We start from the raw sequence: 20,507 nt of genomic DNA on the forward strand, positions 1-20,507 counted from the left end.
GGCAGTTCTAGATTAGCTATTTCCTATCATGTTCTGAGTAATGTTAGGTCTGCAGGTTTTATCAAACGCTACACAAACAGCATTAATTGGCATGTTTGTCAAGCTGAGAAAATAAACTACACTGTTGATTTTGGACAAGTATGCAGGGCTGTGGCATGGACAAATATGCGAGTTTAGTTCTTGGATGGTGTTAGTAAGTCTGTTAGTAATGTGATGGGTTTTGATCCATGTAATTGGTTAAAAAACATAAATGCAGAGTATCAGTAGATGTAGTAGACAAAATGTAAATATAATGTAATGTGAAAAATATGAAAATCTTTTATTTTTATTCATTTATTTATGTTATTTAACCCCGTGTTTGCGTGGGTTCCCTCCGGGTACTCCGGCTTCCTCCCACCGTCCAAAGACATGCAGCTTCTGGGAATAGGTTAATTGGATAATCCAAATTGCCACTAAGTGTGAATGTGTGAGTGAATGTGAGTGTGACTGGTTGTCTGTCCCTGTGTGTTAGCCCTGCGACAGACTGGCGACCTGTCCAGGGTGTACCCCGCCTCTCGCCCTATGACAGCTGGGATAGGCTCCAGCGCCCCCCGCGACCCTGAAAAGGATAAGCGGAAGCCAATGGATGGATGGATGGATGTTATTTAACCTTCATTTAATAAGGGTAATAGTAATTATACAGATCAAAAATCTCAAATTAGCATGTCTTGTCCAAGATGGAAAGCAGCTCAATTCATTTCACTTCAATGTTATTTGATTTATATAGTGGCAAATTGCAGCAGCAGCAGTTTCAAGTCAAGGACTTTATATTAAAAGGTAGTCACCCTACAACAATAAAGAGAAAACCCCCACAATCAAATGACCCCCTTTGAGCAAGCACTTGGCAAGAGCAGGAAGGAAAAAGTCCCTTTTAACTGTAAGAAACCTCTAGCAGAACCAGGCTCAGGGATGGGCAGCAGTCTGTTTAGTTACCATGGATTACACAATAATGCGCACACAGCAAAACATAAAAAAGACTGTATGTATGCAAAAGATGGACAGTGACATGTAAAAACATACAATATTATAAACTTTAAAGCTACAGAAACACAACTGAATTGTCACACAGTCGTCACAGGTGCACAGGTGAAGTGTTAACATAATACTAAATCGGTAGATTTTTGCACCTGATTCCAAGCAAATTTGAATATGCTCTTTCCTAATTCAGTAAATGCTTTGTAGATACATAAAAGGAACAACGCCTGGGAGCGAAGGCAGTGACTACCAGTAGTTTTATGACGGATGTAGGTCTGTAAATAAAAAATGGATAGCTGAGAGAGAGAGGGCCTTGAAAATAAGACGACACCCGTGGTTGAATTTAGGGAAAGACAAAGCAGGCCATTCATCTCATAGACAGATCACCGCATCAGCAAAGTGCGTGCCTGGCTGTAAATTTTTAAATGTGTACAGCAAAGGGGTTTTGAATATGTGGCATGATTTTGGAATTATTTGAATGTTTAATAAGTGAACATATTAAATCACAAGTAACGTAAGGCTTAGGTGAAATGGCAGTTGATGATCTTGTGGTCAACAGAGAAAAGTCATACATTCTGTGCAAGAAAGACACATTCAGCAGCTCAGCAAAGGATAACTGTCAGCAGCAGTGCCAGAGCTGCAGAGCCGGATACTGATGTTCATGAAGTTAGAACCTAACTGAGGAAAAAAAATTTTTTTTAATTTTTTTTTGATAAAACTTTAATTTTTTTTTTTACTTAATTTTTAAAATGTCAAAAAATGTAGAATTTCCCCTCCAAAATTAATATATATATATAACATATTTATTTATATCTCATAAATAAACAGGCTATTCTGAAACAAAACCAAAAAAACTGACCCTACACTTGCCACTTAATGCTTTTGCTCATTAAGGAAAGTATGCTTAGTAAGCTTTTAGCAGAGTCCAAATCATATTTGTTCTTGGTTATGAGATTAGAACGTTAGTCCAGGACAAAAGCTCAGCAGGTTAAATTCACTTGATCTTTTATGCGACCGTTTGTAACAGGTCACTTCGGGATAGGCATTAAATTGCAAACTGAATTTTCAAGTTCCTGTACAAGGTCTTAGTCCTGTGCCTGTGTGTGTGTGTCCGTGTGTGTTAGTGAGGCTTAGCTGATGGCAAAAATGTCAGAGGGTTAAGCTGCGCACCCCCATCCCTCCACCCCACCTGCCTTCCTGTGCGTCTCTTTCCCTTTTTACTGCTGTCTCCCCATCAGTCCATGTTGTTATGCGCAGCGTAGCGGTGTCCCGCGGGGCCTGAGATTGCCACGGACATGATGTGATTCCGCGTCTCCTTTTAGCTGTAATATGCTGCACTACAGGCCTCTGATGAACTTGCCTCATAAGGCATGTTGTCCTCTACACTCTCCTCTTTCTTTCTCTGATTGCCATCTATTTCTGTCAAACACAGATAATGCGTGCTTCAATGACTGATCTTCAAATGGCATTATTGATTGATTTGGAGGTGGGAAGTAAAGAGGACAGACTGTTTAGTTACAAGTCGGTGCTGTGGAGGTGATTTAAGTGAAAATATGTCATATCACTCGATGGGCATTGGTGGCCTGTAACTGATGTGTTGATTTATTGGGAAAGAGCAGTGCTGCACACTCGCTCATTCACAAAGACCCACACACTTACGCAGCAACCCTCATATCTCAGAACTCCATTGTTGCCGTTGATTAATAATCACTTAGTTGAATTTGTCCTAATGTGATGACAGAGGTTGAAAGCTGTGCTCAGGATCATGGCAGGGGCATATCAGCCTTGTCTGGCTGCATTTACAAAAATTGCATGAATGCTGGCTTTATTAATCAAGTGTGAAGAGGGAACAGTGGGGTTTGGGGGAGTCTTTATGTGATAAATTCAATAAGCTTGGGGACAGAAGAGACAGTGGCCAACGTGGGAATTGGAGGGAAAAGAAAATTTAACTCACCTGTCTAGCATTGTAGACAGTTTCGGTTTTACATACTGAGGTTTTGAGATATCCATCTCTGAAAAGGTTATTGGTGCTGCTCAAAGTTACCAAAATACAAAAGCGTTCAACAGCAAGCTGTCAATCAGCGAGTCGTCGTCAGTTTTCATCGTGACTATTTTCAACTGAAGTTGACAGTCATGCCAACCAAAAAAAGTCTCTTTGCGTAGTTTTTGGAAACAAAATGGCCAAATCTGAAACTTATTTTAAGAGAAAAACGATGAGATAAAAAACTTTGTTGAGGTAACACAATGTTTTTTTTAAAACACCAGCCAAACTATAAATAGCGAAAAAAGGTGGAAATGATTGTCATCTATGAATAAAACACTGCATACTGTCACGTGTTGTTACGTTTGGCTTTTACTGTTACGTGTGTGTGTGTAAAAATAGTTTGTGGGATGTTGACAGATTTTCCAGATGTTACAGCTTTACTGATAAGTTTTTAATGTCGAATTACCTGCTAAAACTCTGATACTATTCCTGATTGTAACTATATAGTTACATAAGTAAATTTAACCAAGCAGTCTTGTTAGTGATATCTTAGTTTTTTGTTGTTTTATTATTGTTTATTTCTTATTTGAGCTATTACTAAATTATTACTATCATTCTATCACAAAGTGTTGCCCACAGTGGCTATGGCATCAAAATAACATTCATTGTACAGTCTGTATCTGTATCTATCTAATATAAAGCGCTTTGAGGCGACTGTTGCCGTGATTTAACGCTATCAATAAAATTGAATTGAAAATACAGCAATAGTTTAAAATGAATCTTAATATCTATGTAACCGAAGATGAAAATACACCCAAAGAAGCTGAAATTGTGTCTTCATTCACTACACTGTGGTGTTAGTTTGTTCTTTAATGTCAGGATTGTGTTATTTAATTTCAATATTGTTTACCCAAACTGAGTTTCTTCTTCTTCGCTGCAGCTTTTGCTCACTTTCATTAAGTAAGCTGCATGAGAACTCATAAAATAATAACTCTGGTGAAACTGTTGGGTGTGCAGTTCAGTGACTGCGTGTTTTTCTGAAGTACTGATATTTGTTACTACTCTGTCAATAATTGTACCTGAAGAGGAATCATTATAATGTATTGCCATATTAATAGTTCATTCTACCCCACTAATGGTAAGAGTGTCCTTTTTAACTTATAGTCTATTTTTGGATAATTTACTGAAATAAAGAATATGTTTATGATATTACAGTATTTTAATTTATGAGGTTATTTATGGTAACATTAATGTCTTTTCTCATTTACACACTCATTCTTAGTACTGATGTGATATTGGATATTATTATGCTTAAGTTTTAGAATAATAGTTTATGCAGTGGGGATGTAGGCAGAGAGTGATTTTCCTCTTTGTTTTGTTGTGTTCTGTTTTTCCCCACATTTAGCAAATAGATTCATCAACTTTAGTTAGTGGCGGGCATCAAATCAAAGATAGTGATGTGATTGATGGAAACAAAAAGGTTAATTTCTCTCCTTGGTGAAATACTGTGGTTGTGATGTGTAATCTGTCCAGTTTGATAATGCATAAACATGACAATGTGTGTTACGGTGAGCGTTAATTAACATCTTCATTATACAGTATGTTTTTTATGCTTAATGGAGACCAATGGCAGAGAAGTTGGTGCTGCATTGTCAAAATAATTTAATCAGTAAAATACAAAATAGATTTATTTTTACATAATATTTTTACTTCCATGTTCTGCATTGTGTTTACGCACGTGATGCTCCAAAAATGTCTCTTTCGCAAAGCTTGCCAAATCAGAAACTAAGTAATGTAAGTAACCTTATGTAAGTCGTTATAAGAGAGCCATTCTAGGATACAAGAAGAAGAAGAGCAGCTGCACAGATTTCTTTAATTTTGGATGACTGCAGGGAATCACTGTTGAAATGCTGAGGTGAACCTTAATATACTTAATATATACTCAGACTCCCCAAAGCCGTCCAGCTTGTGCTTTGTGCAACATTTGGCGCTGTTGGTATTGAAGTCATTTCTATTCAGCTCTTCTGCTCTTTCAGTGAACCCTTCATAGGGCACTCATTGAAATACTTGGAAATGTAAAATTTCGACCCTCGTGTGTTATTGGAGGATATGATGTGAGTTAAAATTGTTTTTATTTATTTATTTTTTCTTACTTTTGTAAGCTGGGCGATACAGCCTTAAAATTGAATCACAATATTTAAATGAAATTTGCTTTAATATTTCTGACGATATAGAAAAATAATTACTGAACAACATTTTATTAATGCTTGCAGCTTACAGACTACAGCAAGTGTAAGCAAGTGTGCTACCACCAATGATGACACACTATGTAATTCAAAGAGTGAACGTACGAGATGTCTGCAGCAGTATTACAGTGACACAGCATTGTATTCAGTGATAAAGCACAAATCAACTTAAACAGAAAAGTAGCCTAGGTCATGTTTTCTTTGTAAATTTTAAGTCAAAGTATAAAATAACTGCTCGACACATTAGTTTAACACTAACTTAACCTTGTAACACTTCAGAAGCTGCAGAAGATTGTCAGATAATACAGTTGAGATATATTTTCTACCTTGGATGTTCCATCTTACTTACGCTGAGCTGTTTAACCAGCTGGCTACAGTTATGCTTTTCCACCATGTAATCATATCATATGGACTGCAACTAGTGAGCACAGCTAGTGGCATGTAATATCGCGATGTGACACTTTTATATCACATAAAAATGTACATGATGTTATCGCAGACAATATGATATGGCACAGCCCCCCTTTTTTAATATTTTTATGCTGCAAATCAAGGTCAATTATATGATTTCTCACACATTTAAGGCAAAATAATTATTATTTAGGAATATTTATCTTTACTGATACTCGCACTTGTCAGAAATATAGCACACAGTGCAGTCCTGTCCAGTCATAGGGAACTGTTTCATAGCACTTGGTGAAACTGCTGTAATGTGGCAGCTCTTTAAGCTCTTTCATAAACATCGAATTAAGCATGTGTATAAATCCAAATACAGCTTGAACTATTCTCTGGCATGGTAGTTGATAGTCTGGCACAGCAACATCCTCTTTTTTCCATAAAAGGGAAGATCACAGTTGCAAAAGAAGATTTTTTTTTAAATCAGTATTGATATCCCACTTTGAAGTGAAACTGTAACAGTAAAGTGCAGATCCACTGAAAACAAAATACGTTGACATATAAATCGTAAATATATAACATTAAGTGGTACCACTTAATTTTTTTCCTACACAAAATTTCATCAAAACTATATAAATCCCAATATTGGATTACTAAATCAATTTTAGCTGCACCAAGTCTCACAGCATAAATATACACTAGTATATGCAATATAAGTATAAGTATAATAAAAACTGCTATAAGGTCATAAAACTTAAGAACGCACACATATTTGACTGTTTGAAAATGTCTATGGGTGAAGTAAACTTCTTACTGTATCACTGTATATTGTTATACCAACCTTTGGCAACATCCAGTGTACTATTAAGCACTACTGTCCAGAGTTATGTGTTATGGCTTACTGAATGCATCTGGTGTATGTCTAAAAATGAACTGGGTGTAAGAATAATAAAAGGCAAAAAAAATAAATAAAAACACATTTTGAGTTTAAAATACTCCGGGCTCATGTTTGTTCAGATCTTTGCTTTTTAACTGGGAGAAAGCCATGTGGTTCTACAACCTCACAGAGAAGCATGGGGAGGCTAATTTTGATGTTAGCATACATGGTTCCCTGCCTAATGAGAGGTTAAAGCTAGCCTTCACAGGAAGCTGACCCAACAAATCTTGACTACTGAAAGTTATTAAAATTGTATAACAACCCATGATGCAATCCACAATTTAAAGAGAAATATAAATGTCATCTTAGAGATGCAAGTGAGCCAGGTTATGTTTATTTTGAAACTTTACAAAAAAGCCCACTTTTGATGTAGTGCTGCAATCTAAGAGAGGTCGGTTCATAGTAAAAAAAACATTGCTCATAAAGTAGCTTGTTGATAATGATTTTTTTAAATATCTAATTAAAGGGATAATGACTAAAAATGCTTGTAGTTATTCATTTGCAGAAACGAGTCTGATAAATTTCCTCTGCTGGTCTCTAAAACAGATTTCCACGCACCTGAAAAACTTGCTGATGTTTTTTTTTTCATCAGTCTATTTTAAGCAACTAAAAGTGGAATCTATAATTAGCTTTAGTTAAGCAGAGATTGCAAAATCACAAGGCTGCACAAGCTTGCCAGACCCCATTTGCACGTTAGAGGGTTAAATAGTGTGACGATTTGACTTTTTATTTGCAAAGTGATTGTGCAATCCAAATACTGGCATTTGTAACACAGAAATTGTTTTATGTTCTCTGTGTGTGTGTTTGTGTGTGTATGTGAGTCTCAGAGACACACAGAGGAAACCTTCCACCCTGTGGTTGTGCTGCACCGCTGCATCCTGCTTGCTGCTCTCTCAGTTCTGCTGCTTGCATCCGCACCTCAGTGTGTCTTTGTAACAATCCCTTTGACCTCTTTACTCATTATCATCAGTACCATTACCATCAGTATTAGCTACTGCACCTTTCATCATCATTGCTGACATCTATATTATAATCACCAGCAGCGGGCCTCAATAGGGCTATCACCACCATTGTCATCTTTCTCAATATGCTGTTATTATCACTGTCATCATTTTACACGTAATCTTCTGAAATGAAGACAGATGCTGGAATAAACATTCTTGCACCCTAACTGTGTGTCACTGTTGAGCATGCTGCAGGGGCGTTGCGCGTCATGCAGGAACTGCCTCTCCTCCTCCTTCTGAGGCTTGTTCACCACTTGTGAGCTTCGCGTACTGTTAAGTATGCTGCTAGACATGTGCTCCCGTCTTGCATTGTGTTCGCTGGCAGTTCAGAAACACACCCGTCGTATGTGTTTCTCCTCTGAATATTTCAGAAGGGGGCTGACAAAATGCAGGCAGAAACAGACCGCTGATGACCTCCTTCTCATCGACTCCTTTTTCTCCCTCTCTGCGCCCCCCTCCATACTCCCGCGTAGATCGCACATTCTCTAAGGCTTCCACGGCAACGGCATTTCTCTGCTGTCCTCATCCTCCTAGTCTCATCACTCTCTTTTCTCTCTTCCCTCCCCCACTGTTTATTGCACCCTTCCCTCCTCGTTCCTCCTTCGCGTTTGAAGTGCGCTCCCCTCTTTCCCAGTCATCCCCCCATTTTCTTGCATATCTTCCACCATTCTCCCCTTTCATCTCCACTCATTTGCTCCCGTGTCTGACCACCTCTCTCTTACCATTTGCCTTCATTCATTTTCTGCCTCATTCCCCCCCCGCCCTCTCTCCACTGTGATGTACTCTGCCTCCCTGTCTGTCTATTCCATAAAGGGCTGTCTGAGGCCTCTGCTCTGCTAATTCATTCGCTGTGCATCGCCTCACATATCTGCAGGGTTATGCAGACAGACAGATAGAGAAAGAGAGAGAGGAAAGCAGATCTAGAGAGAGAGAGAGACAGATGAGAAAAAAGAGGACATGGAAAAGATGTAGTTTTATCTCCAAGAAACAGGAAGCCAGAGCCAGATCCTGTGGTGGTATGTTCCAGAATCACTCTCTCACACACATTATGTACAGCTGTATACAGCCTGCCATGACCTCTTTCTGTGCACTGTACGCTTTGTCACTTGGATGCAATCCTTAACCGCATGGATGCCATTGTCTGTGTTTCTAGAAGAATGCAAAGCATATAGTGTGTTCGTGTGCCTTATTCCTAATAACTTGGGCTGATAAGTTAGTAATTCCGAGTATATTTGGACTATATTCAGTTCAGGTTTTAGAGATAGATGAAGCAGCCTTTTGCAAAATTAAGCTTAGATGTTCACTTAACGAACTTAAGATATGAGTAGACATTAGTTCGTGTTAAATATTGACACTGATAACTTAACACTGCAGACTAACTAGATAACCATAGCTGACGTCTAGGGTTAGCTTGCAACAATGTGGCCCGTTAAAGCTGAAAGACGTAAATTAACACAAGGTATAAATACTCTGTTCAAGTGAAGACACAATATACTTAAAAATAAAGCCCAATCGATATACGAGTTTTGAAACTGATACCAGTGCAGATATTTGGACTTGGATCTCATATATTGGCTGATGTATGTATGTGTGTATGTGTGTATATGTGTATGTAGTATAGAAATAATCTTACTTTGGTCCATCTAGCTCTGCTCGGATCAGTTGGCTGTTGCCTTTGTGGACACACTATGCAACCACAACACTCATAACATGGTTGAAATGTGTTTGTCTCATTTTGTCTTCTTTGCAGTACCAGTATATTGGCAAAGAGCTACTAATAGTCAGCCTCTAGTAAAAAAAAAAAAATGCAAAAAGCAATAATAATAATATCAACATAAAAACATTATACTGGTATGTGTATGTTAACTGTACTGATCATATAGTACTGGTAAAGTTAGTGTTGGCACTAAATATCATTAAAAAGCATCTAGCATTTTTCATTAAGTAAGACATTCGTCAAAAGTGTGAGTCTCTTTTTGAAAGCTAGGCTGTCCTGTAGTAACTGAAATGTAAGGTTCATTTATATTAAAAATAACTTAACTGGGCAAAACACTAAAATATTCTGCTTGGAATAAAACCAATACTGCAGCTTAGTGCACTAAAAGCTAAAGATCATTAGCGTAATTAAATAGTTAGCTAATTAAATATCAGTATCCTTAATAGAGCATACAGAAAGTAGGTTATATCAGCTTGCTGCAATTTCACTGATCATTTTCCTCGATTGTCACTTTGGCTGAACCTAAATATACCGCACTAGGAAACAGACAGGGTAAAAGCACTGAAATATCTGACTCATCTCACCGTGATGTTTGTGTCTCCCCGACACCTCTCTCTGTACTGTTCAGTAAAGTTTATGAATGCAGTCCATCTATAAAAATATATTCACAGAAATGCAATTGGAGGAAGAATTAACTTTTCCTTTACTACATACTGTACTCCATACCACTTTCAAATAGAAGTACCATACTCCCACAAATGCACAGGTATAAAATAAATTCAGCCTAGTTTGTAAAATACTCAATTTATTATAAAAATTGGTCATTACTGCAACCTTGTTGATGTACTATACTTAATAATATGCTGATATTAACACATTTTAACCTGATAGTAGGCAGCACATTTTGGAAAACGAATCTCATTTAAGGCTTATGTAAATCAAATTGAGTGTGTTTGTGAAGTAAATTATATAAAAAGACCTGAAGTGAAAATCCTACCTTGTATGTCGTACACTTCATTATTAAAACTGAAACATTTTGCTCGTCAGTGTTTGAGCCACTTGTGATATGAGAAAAAGAATTCTGCAGGCAAATGGAGTGTAGCAGCAGCGAGCCTGGTCCTTCCGTCAGTGAGGCCACACTCTTGGGAGCTCAGTTGGTTTTTCCTGTTAAACTAACTGCAAGAATCTCTCTGGTTAGTCAAATGAATGTTACGGTATCATTTGATCTTTTTTTAACAGCAAAAAGAAAGAATGTGATGAAACAAATTTTGGCGTGCTCGTAGCCGCTGCTTTGTAAGGTGTTCTATTTTCTGTGCATTATTCGACTGAGTCAAAAATAGAAACTGATATGTCAGAATGAGACAGTGACAAAGAGCCAGAGGCAAACCAGGAGCACACACACAAACACACACGCACATTTTTTCACCTTGTTCTAGGCAGCATTTTGCTTTCTTATCTCTCATGTCACTCATATGTTGTATCGCGTGCTTTATCCTTCTCCTCTATCTTTGCAGGTTTTCCTTAGCAGACGGTGTGAGCGGAAGAGTTTAAGCTTGAGTAAGGAAGTGAGCAAAACGGAGTGGGTGTCATGGAAAGACAAGGGGGCTCTCAAGACAACCTTACCTACCAAAACCTGCTTCTACTGGGAGCCATTGCAGCAGCGTCTGCTTTCGTGGTCACCATCCTGATCGTCCTTGTCTGCGTCGGCTGCCAAAGGTATGATTTGTGGTCACGTGACATTGAAATGTGGTATAAGTAGGCCGTGGAATAAAATGATGAACGGCCAGTTTTATGATCTTTGCAGCTTCTTGCTTTAGTGCCTTCCCAAATTACTCTCACTATCCCCTCTTTCTTTTATGTGTCTCCGCTTCTTCTGAACTCTTCTCCTCCTTCCTTTCTTTTCACTTCTACATCCTTCCTCTCCATCTCATTTATCCCCTGCTTTGAGCAGAGTGGCGCTAATGAATGTTAATGGCTGCGAGTGTCGGATCAGATGAAATGATGTTTACAGGACACTGACGAGACAGGCCAGAGTCAGAGCAGGATCACGTCATCCCTCTCCAGCAAACTACTCAGCAGGCAAAAGCAATGGGACACCCCACGGTTTACAAAGGATTAGACTCTGAGCCAGGCAGGAGCAATGGAACAGCCTATGACTTTTTTGCCGAGCCCTCAGAGACCAATCAGAGGCACTGCAGTTTTGTTGCTATGGTATACAAAGACAAGCATGTGGAGAGAACCTCGTTTGTTTTATGAAAACATAACTGCAGTAGTGTTAAATTGTAAAGAAGATGTAAGCTTCTGATTTTTAAGATGTAAGGTTCTTTTAAATTCCAAAGATTGCAGTGGATCTGACTTTATGCCTTCACGTCATTTTTACCTTAAACCCTTCTGCTGTGCCATGTTATTATGAAAAGCTCCAAGGGGAGCTCTCTTCTCGTGGTTTCCTTGGGCAATGATGGCCATATGTTTGAACAAAAGATTTCCAGCTTACTAGAGGAGATAATATCTAGCTCCAGTGACATGGATCTGCCACAACTTCCCGTGGCACCTTTTATATTCAGATTTATTTTAAGCGACTTGCATAATAAGAAGGTGCAGTGTATGGTTTCTGCACCTGTTTGCAGCGCTCTGTTTTGCAGCACAGCAGTAAGAGCTCAGATCTCAGAGGTGGGGGTAGAACTGTTGTCACATTTGCACCTGCACCTAGGAGCTCTTGTCTTCTCGTCACACTCTCAGCCATATCAACTGTTTCCTATAGATACAGCCTCCGGGGATCCACAGTGCACTCCATACATTTGCTTCACGAGGTTAATGCTAGAGGAAAGTAACGTGAAATTGCAAAGAGAATCGGCACAAAGCAAACAACATATTAATAATTGTGAGCTTGCCTGCTCTTATCTTGAAAAACAAATTGCAGTGAAGGTCATTCTCCACTTTGGCAAAAAAGCCTGAGTCACGCTCGTTCAATGTTTTACTGGGCTCTTGTTATCAACCGAGGACTTTTATGCCCTAACCAGAGTTGGATGCTGATAGTATCTATCTGCTCTGAGTGTGTGTATATTCTCTTTCTGTCCACTGGCTTCTGTTGACCTTCTTCACTTTGATTTTGTGTCAGGAAAAGCAAAAGCAAGCACCCTCCGGCCGGGGAGAAAGGGACATCTGTAAATATGGTGAGACATCTTTTCATTATTCTATCTTTTCCTCCCTTCTTCGTTTCCTCTCTCCACTTCTCTATCTGCCACTGCTCTTTTTCCTCCAAGCTAAGTACAGATGCACATGCATACGTTTGCATGTTTTACGTCTGTATTAACAAGTCCATGTGTGCACGACAGCAGGGTACCCTTCGCCACCCAAAACTCAACTCCATGAGTAAATCTGACACCAGGCTCCATGAGATCAATCGCTTTCCCTGCAATGGAAACTGTAAGTGGTGGCTAACAGCTCTTAAGTGACAATAAATGATATACTACAATAAGCCGTTACACTGTTTCAGCCATGACACAACCATCTCCTTACGCTTCTCCCTCATCTTTCTCTTTTGCGCAGCTGTTAGTAAGAGCCGTCCAGCTAGTATGGACCTCCTGCTTCTCCACAGTCGCCGCTCCCAGACGGATCTGAGGCCCTCCCACGGCCGACAGCTCCCCCAGATCCCCACCAGTCCACAGAGATCTGGCCAGGGGGGAGAAGGGGAAACGGGAGGGGAAGGGGGAGGCGGAGGAGGAGGAGGCGAAGCAAGAGATCACACCTACACTGAGGTGGGCCTACGCAATAACCCCACCCCTACCCACTACCTGGATGATGGCCTATATGAAAGCGTAGGTGTCCGGGAAGGCCCAAAAGTACCCTCTGCCCCACCAACCACATCAGCCAACGCTCCAGCTATAGCCAGGGCTCCTCAAAGCCCCTCTACTCATGCCAGCGGAGCTCGGAGTGGAAACGGGCACGCAAACGTACGTACATGCATTTTAAATAGCTGTAAATATAAAGCAACTTGCTCACGAGCAATCATGCATTCATGTACATTTCTCCGAAAAACATCTGGGGAGGTACATGCACTAAGCAGTTTAACAGCAGCTATTAGTCACGTGAAATAAAATGTGCCGCACAAGAACCAGTATTACAACTAAAATCGCTGTTTGTTTGCATATAGATGGCTTGCATCATTGCCTTGTTCATGCAACATTAGCTTAGGGTGCTTTGCATGTAATTTTTGTGTGTCTGTGTGTGTTTTTGGATGGTTGACGCTAATAATTTTAGGCAATGCTTACATGTTTTCTCTGTTCCCATTTTATATTTTTTACTCCCAGGGTGGCAGAGGGAATGACACTATTAATGGACCAATGACGGGACGAGGTAATGGAGCAAGTGGGGTCAGTAGGTCACCTCTCTCTTCTGTGAATTCCCTGGCTGTTCAAGATCCATCTTTAGCCGAGTATGCATCTATACGAAAGTTTAGAAAGGTAATTACATTGATTTGTTTTTATCAGTGTTTTAAGCTGGTATCTTTTAAAATTAAAGAGGTGGCGTTTCCCTCATTAAAGCTATGAGTAGGGAACTATTCTAAGTCAGTTTAGTATAAGGAGTAAATCTTTAATCATTTACCTGCATTCACTTTAAAACTTCCAGCAAGCCCAACCTGAGGTAATAAAAGGACACAGATTCAGCTGTACATTCATGTATCTTGTTACCTACTGTGACTAATGGAAACTTTTTTTTTATGTATTTACGGTGGGTACTAGATGATAGGTGATGTTTTTGTCATGTCACATGATGTTGTCTCTACAGAAGTATGTGTTTGCGTGACACTAATCAGTCAGGAAAAAGGGTAGCAGATTGTTAGTGATATGATCAGTGGTGGTTAAAGTATCGCACCGTAGTAATGTTAAGTAGTGGAGGTTGTGCAAGTAAGAAAACACACTAACTAAAAATTGGTGTAATTCATTGAATAAAGACGTTCGCTTTCAATCTTTTACACTGCTTTTTAAAATCGTCTATTATATTAAAAACTTTTATTAAAACTGCATATAATGTTTTCAATGATGATTCAAAACCTCAAGGCTGACAAGATAAACAGGAAGGAAAACAACGGCGCCGACAGCCAGTCAGACAGCCAATCGAGTGTGAGTGATTCACCCTCTGCTGGTCCTCCTCCACTACATCGCAGTCAAGAGTTTCCACGGAAACAACTGGAGCCATTTCACCTTCACTCCTTCCCAAAGGTAGAGAAATTATTGAATCAGAATGCTCTATGCGACCCATCATAACGCCCAACTATCCACCCACTTTTCCAAACTGTAAGGCTGTCTGATTACCACCAGGGGGCACTGTCCACAAACAAACAGCTTTCTAAAATCAGATTGAAGATTAGTATTCTTGGATTGCTAAAAAAATTTGAAACAACAGCAGAAGTGGTCACGTTCACCACATCACTGACCTCAATAAGTTCTGTTTTTATTGTTTTGTATCCTATCTTAATTGTATTTGTTTTATTAAAATTGTTGCATGTGCCAGTTGGGATGTATTCATAAACACCTATGAGCATGGGGATGGCTATTACTGTGTTTTTAAGGAGATTTATTTAAGGGTGTTTAAAAAATGCATGTGCATGTGTGACTCTTTCCCTCCTTTGCACTTTGCTGTGCAGCGCAGTAATATTGAGTAAAGGGTGGAAAGATAGATTATGTAAGAGTTTGGCAGGCTGCCCAGCTTTGTGTGTATGTGTGTGTGTATGTATATATATTTAATATATATATATGTCCTGTTGAATCTATCAGCAAGTCTGTCTAGAAACGGCTAACAGGTAGCCAGCAGCCAGAGTGGGAATAAATATTGTTCACATATTGAAGCCATTTACTCTGCCCAGGCCTCTATTACTCACTCTGACTGAGGAACAGGAGGAACATATAAAAGTTTAATCATCCTTGATCACATGTGTACACACCACTACATGATTTCTAATTGGTTTTTCATCACCAGTAGTTACTGCGTCCATTTTAGTGTTAGTTTCCCACGCGTCTTCTGTTTCTTAGCATGGAAACAAATAGAATGGCATTGTTCACATAATTTGATCGAATCTATGCAACTGTGAATTCAGTTGTAGGAATTGAAGTTTAAGAAGGTCCTGTAATTTTGTAAAACAGAGATTTTTCTTAGCTGTTTTCCCTAAACTCTTGCTAAAATTGCCTCCTCCTCCATTTAACTCTTACAGGCAGAGTTAAATGGAGGTTGTGTTTTCGGAGGCATTGTCTGTGTGTCAGTGGGTCTGCCTGTCTGTCAGCAGGATGTCTTTGACTGAAGGGATTTGCATAAAAGCTTGTGGAAGAGTTGGCCACACAACAAGGAGAAACTGATTAACTCACTCCAGATAGAATCCATTGCTTGGCACTAGTTTACACCTCTAAAGCATTTTTCAAAAATAACTATACAGCTTATTTTGAAATAGAATTGTTTTTCAAAATCCTGCTATTTGTTACATGTTGTGATATGTACTTTTTGCAGCGCTTAAAGATTGTAAATGCAATATTTGCCTGAGCTCTTACTTTGATTTTCCTAACAGGAAGCAGTGTTCATGGGCAATGGGGAACAGTACATCTGGAAGCCTCCAGAGGACAACGACATCATCACCTTGCACCCACCTCCACATCACCCACCTGGGGAGAATGAACAGGGACACCCATCGCCTCCAACTGCAAAGGAGGTAGTATGTGTGTCTGTGTATGTGGTGGGAGCTGAGGGAGGGACTACTAAAAAGTAAGGGCTACAAGAAGATGGATAGATAGACAGGTTTCTGATTACTGCTGTGTTTACCGAAGGGGGCGCCCATCTCATATGGCATGCCGTCATAGTACTGCTGCCCTGTGACCTGCCTGTCATACAAGGTTTCTGCTTACAGGCAAAGGTTGCGTGACATGGATCCAACACCCTGCTTGCGTGAACCCTGACCCTAATCTCCAGCCCCTCCCCCCACTCATCTATCTGCCTTGAAAGTATGAGCAGACAGATCAGACATGAGTATTGCTTGCCCTGAAATAATTAATAATCTCTTCACATTCATGGAGATGCTTGTTATATGCTAGATTTTGGTTGGGTTTTTTTCGCTTCATCAATCCAAGACCATGACCTCGACTGGGTCAGCATATGTCTGGTGGGGGAAGGAGGAAACCTGCGCTTTGCCAGTCATGTCAGATACTCCACCGCATGCGTTTCTGCAGAGCAACGCCACCCCCACTTTTCCACTCTCGGTCCCCTGTCTCATCTTTTCTCTCTGCTGGATACAGAATGAAGTGAGAGAATTGCAAGTTGTGTAGGAAATTCTGTTATGCCCGAGGGGCTGGGGGAGTCAGTCCAGCTAGATGGACAGACCCCTGTCTATAATTAGTCTGTGTTTAACACAACTTCTCTTTTTCCATTCCATTCACCAATCTTTTCTATCATCATCTTCAACAGGCCAGGGATAGTTTCTGTGCAGTAATAGTTTCTTAATTTTGACAACAAAATAAAACTTTCTTGCATTAAGGATGAGGAAAAAAGGATGAACTAAAATAAAGTATGGTTGTATCCATATTGTCTATCTGTAGGCATGTTCAGAACAGTAGAGCAGCAGTCCTGACAAGTTTAAAGCTACTGCTAAGTTTCTTGTCTACGCCTGTGTTGAGCCACACAATGCTGTTGAATGCTGTATGTGGAGACGAAGAGGTTACGTCTCAACTGTTTGGCTTCACTTTAACTCCTCTTTTTGCAAATCAGACTGATACACAGAGCAGCTGGCCTTGAATGCATCCTGCTATCTCTTTTTCTTTTTTTTGTCTTTTACAGACTTTTCTCTCTTTTTAGCGGCTGTTTTTCTGTTTTCAGTTGCCCTAACATGCCGATATACTTTGTATCCTCTAGAGTTTGTCAGTTACAATCGTCGAAAGGTGTTGGATTTCCACTCCCGACTAAATCTCCTCCTCTTTTCTGGCGCTCTCTTCTTCTGCTCCACTCCATTTGTGGCTATTAGGAGGCGCTGCCTTCCCCAACCAATCGCATTGCATGAAACATGTCTTACCAGATGAATATCAACTGCTAGAAGACTGTTTGGAAACTTGCGCCATATCTGCTATTCATAAAGTTGATCACACACAGATGCATCATGCATATGGCTGTTTCCACTGCAAATCAGCAAATGCAGAAAATAAATTTGTGACTTAGCGAAGCCTCGGTCTAAGCAGAGTGTTCAAGCAATGCCAGAAACATAACAAAAAGGAGTACTGGGTGAGGAAGGAGAAAAGAAAACATACAATGTGCAGGCTTCCTCAACAGCTGCAGATACGAAGCCCAGTTTTGAAATCCCCATCATCTTGTGACTTCCTTCCTCTGCAGCAGAGCTGCAAATTCTGTGTGCACACGTGTGCATACGCTTGCACATACACACACACAGGCACACACACACACACACCACATTGGCTGCACACACTTACACCATACGCTAGGGTCTTTGTTTATCCAAAAAGGTCACAAAAGAGAGATTTGTGGGGGGAGGGAGTGTGCATCGCTTGAAATCTCTCAGAGATAGAACCAACAAACAGAGGAGAGAGAGAAAGATTTACAGACAGTGAAAGTGATTTACACTTAAAGTGTATTTCAAAGGGACGGTAAATATGTAAGACATATAAATGCAAGGTGAGCACACGCACAAAGAGCACTGTCTCTGTGTTCTCAGGTTTCAGTTGTTTGGGAGTGCACAAAAACAAGACTAATCTTGCTCCGCGTGTAAGCATGTACATGTCTTTGTGTGTGTGTTTGTGTGTGGGGGTGGACACAAGAGTTTGCATAGCCAGTGTTTCTCAGGGCCAGTAGATCAGAGCTGCTGGCCTGGGTGTGAACATGGAAGGTAAACAAGACCATGTCCCACAATCCTCTGCTCTTATGCTTCTATTGTGGGGAATTCTGATAAACCAGTGTCGTGACCTCTGGTATTTCTGTGTCAAAATTGCATAAGACCTCACACATGGCCTTAAGTGGCAAATTCTAGATGTCCGATTTTCTCATTCGGACATCTGCATATGCAGTATGAGCTCACTCATACTGCATATGCAGTCATGCTGCACGCACATGCAGAGCACGAAAAAAAAAAATGCACATAAGCAAATAAGACGAGAACAAAGTCCATTAATGAGCACAAAGCTTTTTTATTTTTTTTACATTTTTTTTTTGCAAGTTGGCTGTGATCCAGCTCTTTCACACTATACTTCTGTTGCCAAAGCAGTCGTGGTGAAACTTTAACAGGTTCGTCCACTGCACAGTTAATGCTGCCTCTCGGCCTAGAACTTAACGGACTGATAACATAGTTTACTCTTTCTTATCCTGCCCTGTTAAAAAAAAAAAAAAAAAAAAAAAAATAGGTCAGGTCACAGCACAGAGCTCTGTCAACACATACACAAACTGTTGCATACGTACACAGTCCAGGCTCGGACAATTATTATTTGTCTGAGCCTGTAGTATATACAAAACGACTTATTCACAAATTATACCTTTATATCTGGAATGCATACAGAAGTGGACAAAAACGGGTAATTACAAAAATATTGGAGCTACATATAGATAACTCAGGAACTGGGAAAGAGGTGACTATTTAAATGCCAGTGCAAGTGTGGTTACGGACTTTCACCAACACATAGCTTCTATTTAAGGAGCTGTCATCAGTGGACTACAGGATAGAGTTGTAGTGCAGCGTTATTAACTAACAACATCTTCCTTCTCCTACTGTGTGTGTTCTCAGATTGCAGACACCTACTCTATCGTATGTAAAACCCAGAAAAAGAAACCTCCTATGGAACACAATGGAGCCAAGACCCTCCCACGATCCTTTGGTGGAGATAGAGGAAACATGGGTTCTCGGGGCCGAGGTAGGGGAGTCCAGAGCCAAGCACGTTCGCAGGAGGAACCCTGCTACGAGCCTGTAGGAGACAGGTCCTGGTCTTCCCCAGTGGCTGAGTCAGACCCTGCATACGCGACTATCGACCCACACCGGAAACGTGAGCAAGGGGGAACCAATAACAGCACAGCTGGGGGTAGTGCCACTCTGAAGAGAAAGAAGCAGCAGCAGCAGCAGCAGCAGGCAACACCAGCAGCACCTCAGGCCTCAGGACCAAGCACCCTTCCTACTAGAGGCCTGCCTGGTGGGGAAAACTTCTATGAGACCATCAGTGATGTGAAACAAGGGGGCAACAGCACTACCACCATCTTTACTTTCAATGATGGCATGGAGATGTATGTCACAGGCCTGTAGCTGACTGACAGGCAAAAGGGCCCAGAACCCACTGGTATAGAGTCTGGAGATTTTCCTGTTTACAGAACAACAGGTTGCTGTACATAGACACAAGGCCCTCTATAGTAAAACAACATGAGGATCCATTTTGTGTTGAAATCAGGTACAAACAGGGTCTTTATCCAGGTTCAGACTTCCTTTGATTGGTCTGTACTTAAGAACCAGCCTAAGCCTAGTCCAGCCCAAATATGGACTAAAATCATTTGAAAAAAACAAACAAACAAACAAATAAAACTGGGATAGAGATCTTCAATCTGCTGTGTCACTCACCATAGTCACCTGTTTGTGCAACATTTTCCATAATATCTTTATTTTTATATGAAAACTCTTTAAAGCATATGTGGTGTAACTCACAACCTCAGAAGAACACACTTATATATATATATATATATATATATATATATATATATATTATACTCTGTCCTGAGTATGATAAAATATAATATAAAGAAATGTGCATGCATTGTGCAACTAAAAACAGTAGCAGTGAAACTGGCTATATTGTACAAGGAATGTGAGGCACACTGTAACGTATTGTCCACAGTATACACACACAAACACACATGTACACGCCTCCTCTTAAGCACATGGATGTCACAGAGATTTGCGGTGCTATCTCTCCCTAAAATAAACACTCGAAACAGGTTTTCATTGTGCGCCGACCTGTTGCCTGGAAGACGCGATTGAGGTGTTGTGTCCAAATACTGGCTTATGATTTGTAGACCTGTTTAAATGTGAAGGATGTTGTCCTCAGAAATGATCCAACCCAAGCTTTTTAGCAGTTTTTGGTAATAGCCCACTTAATAATCACGACGCATATGTTTGGCTCGATAGTGTAACCTCCACTTGAATGAAGAGATTAGCTAAAAATCCACCTAAATTTGACATCTGTAGCTA

General features: G+C 40.1%; 1 protein-coding gene across 4 annotated transcripts in view; it reads left to right on the plus strand.

The window, feature by feature from the left end:
* The window catches only part of LOC146550932 (uncharacterized), a 43,219-nt gene extending 23,242 nt beyond the window's left edge, over positions 1 to 19,977 (plus strand). For 3 of the 4 annotated variants that reach the window (XM_085260664.1, XM_085260662.1, XM_085260665.1), the window contains 8 exons: positions 10,813 to 11,014; positions 12,417 to 12,471; positions 12,634 to 12,724; positions 12,848 to 13,251; positions 13,609 to 13,761; positions 14,359 to 14,520; positions 15,858 to 15,998; positions 19,062 to 19,977. In XM_085260664.1, the coding sequence (XP_085116790.1) occupies positions 10,887 to 11,014; positions 12,417 to 12,471; positions 12,634 to 12,724; positions 12,848 to 13,251; positions 13,609 to 13,761; positions 14,359 to 14,520; positions 15,858 to 15,998; positions 19,062 to 19,571 (1,644 nt within the window). In that variant the 5' untranslated portion in view covers positions 10,813 to 10,886 and the 3' untranslated portion in view covers positions 19,572 to 19,977. The remainder of the gene's footprint in view (positions 1 to 10,812; positions 11,015 to 12,416; positions 12,472 to 12,633; positions 12,725 to 12,847; positions 13,252 to 13,608; positions 13,762 to 14,358; positions 14,521 to 15,857; positions 15,999 to 19,061) is intronic. The other variant, XM_085260666.1, reaches the window with a different exon arrangement.
* Positions 19,978 to 20,507: the final 530 nt, after the last annotated feature.

This window comes from Mchenga conophoros, linkage group LG20, assembly GCF_057382185.1.
Source record: "Mchenga conophoros isolate Kocher_MC1m ecotype Shallow Benthic linkage group LG20, M_conophoros_male_GT1.1, whole genome shotgun sequence".
NCBI classification, from domain to species: domain Eukaryota; kingdom Metazoa; phylum Chordata; class Actinopteri; order Cichliformes; family Cichlidae; genus Mchenga; species Mchenga conophoros.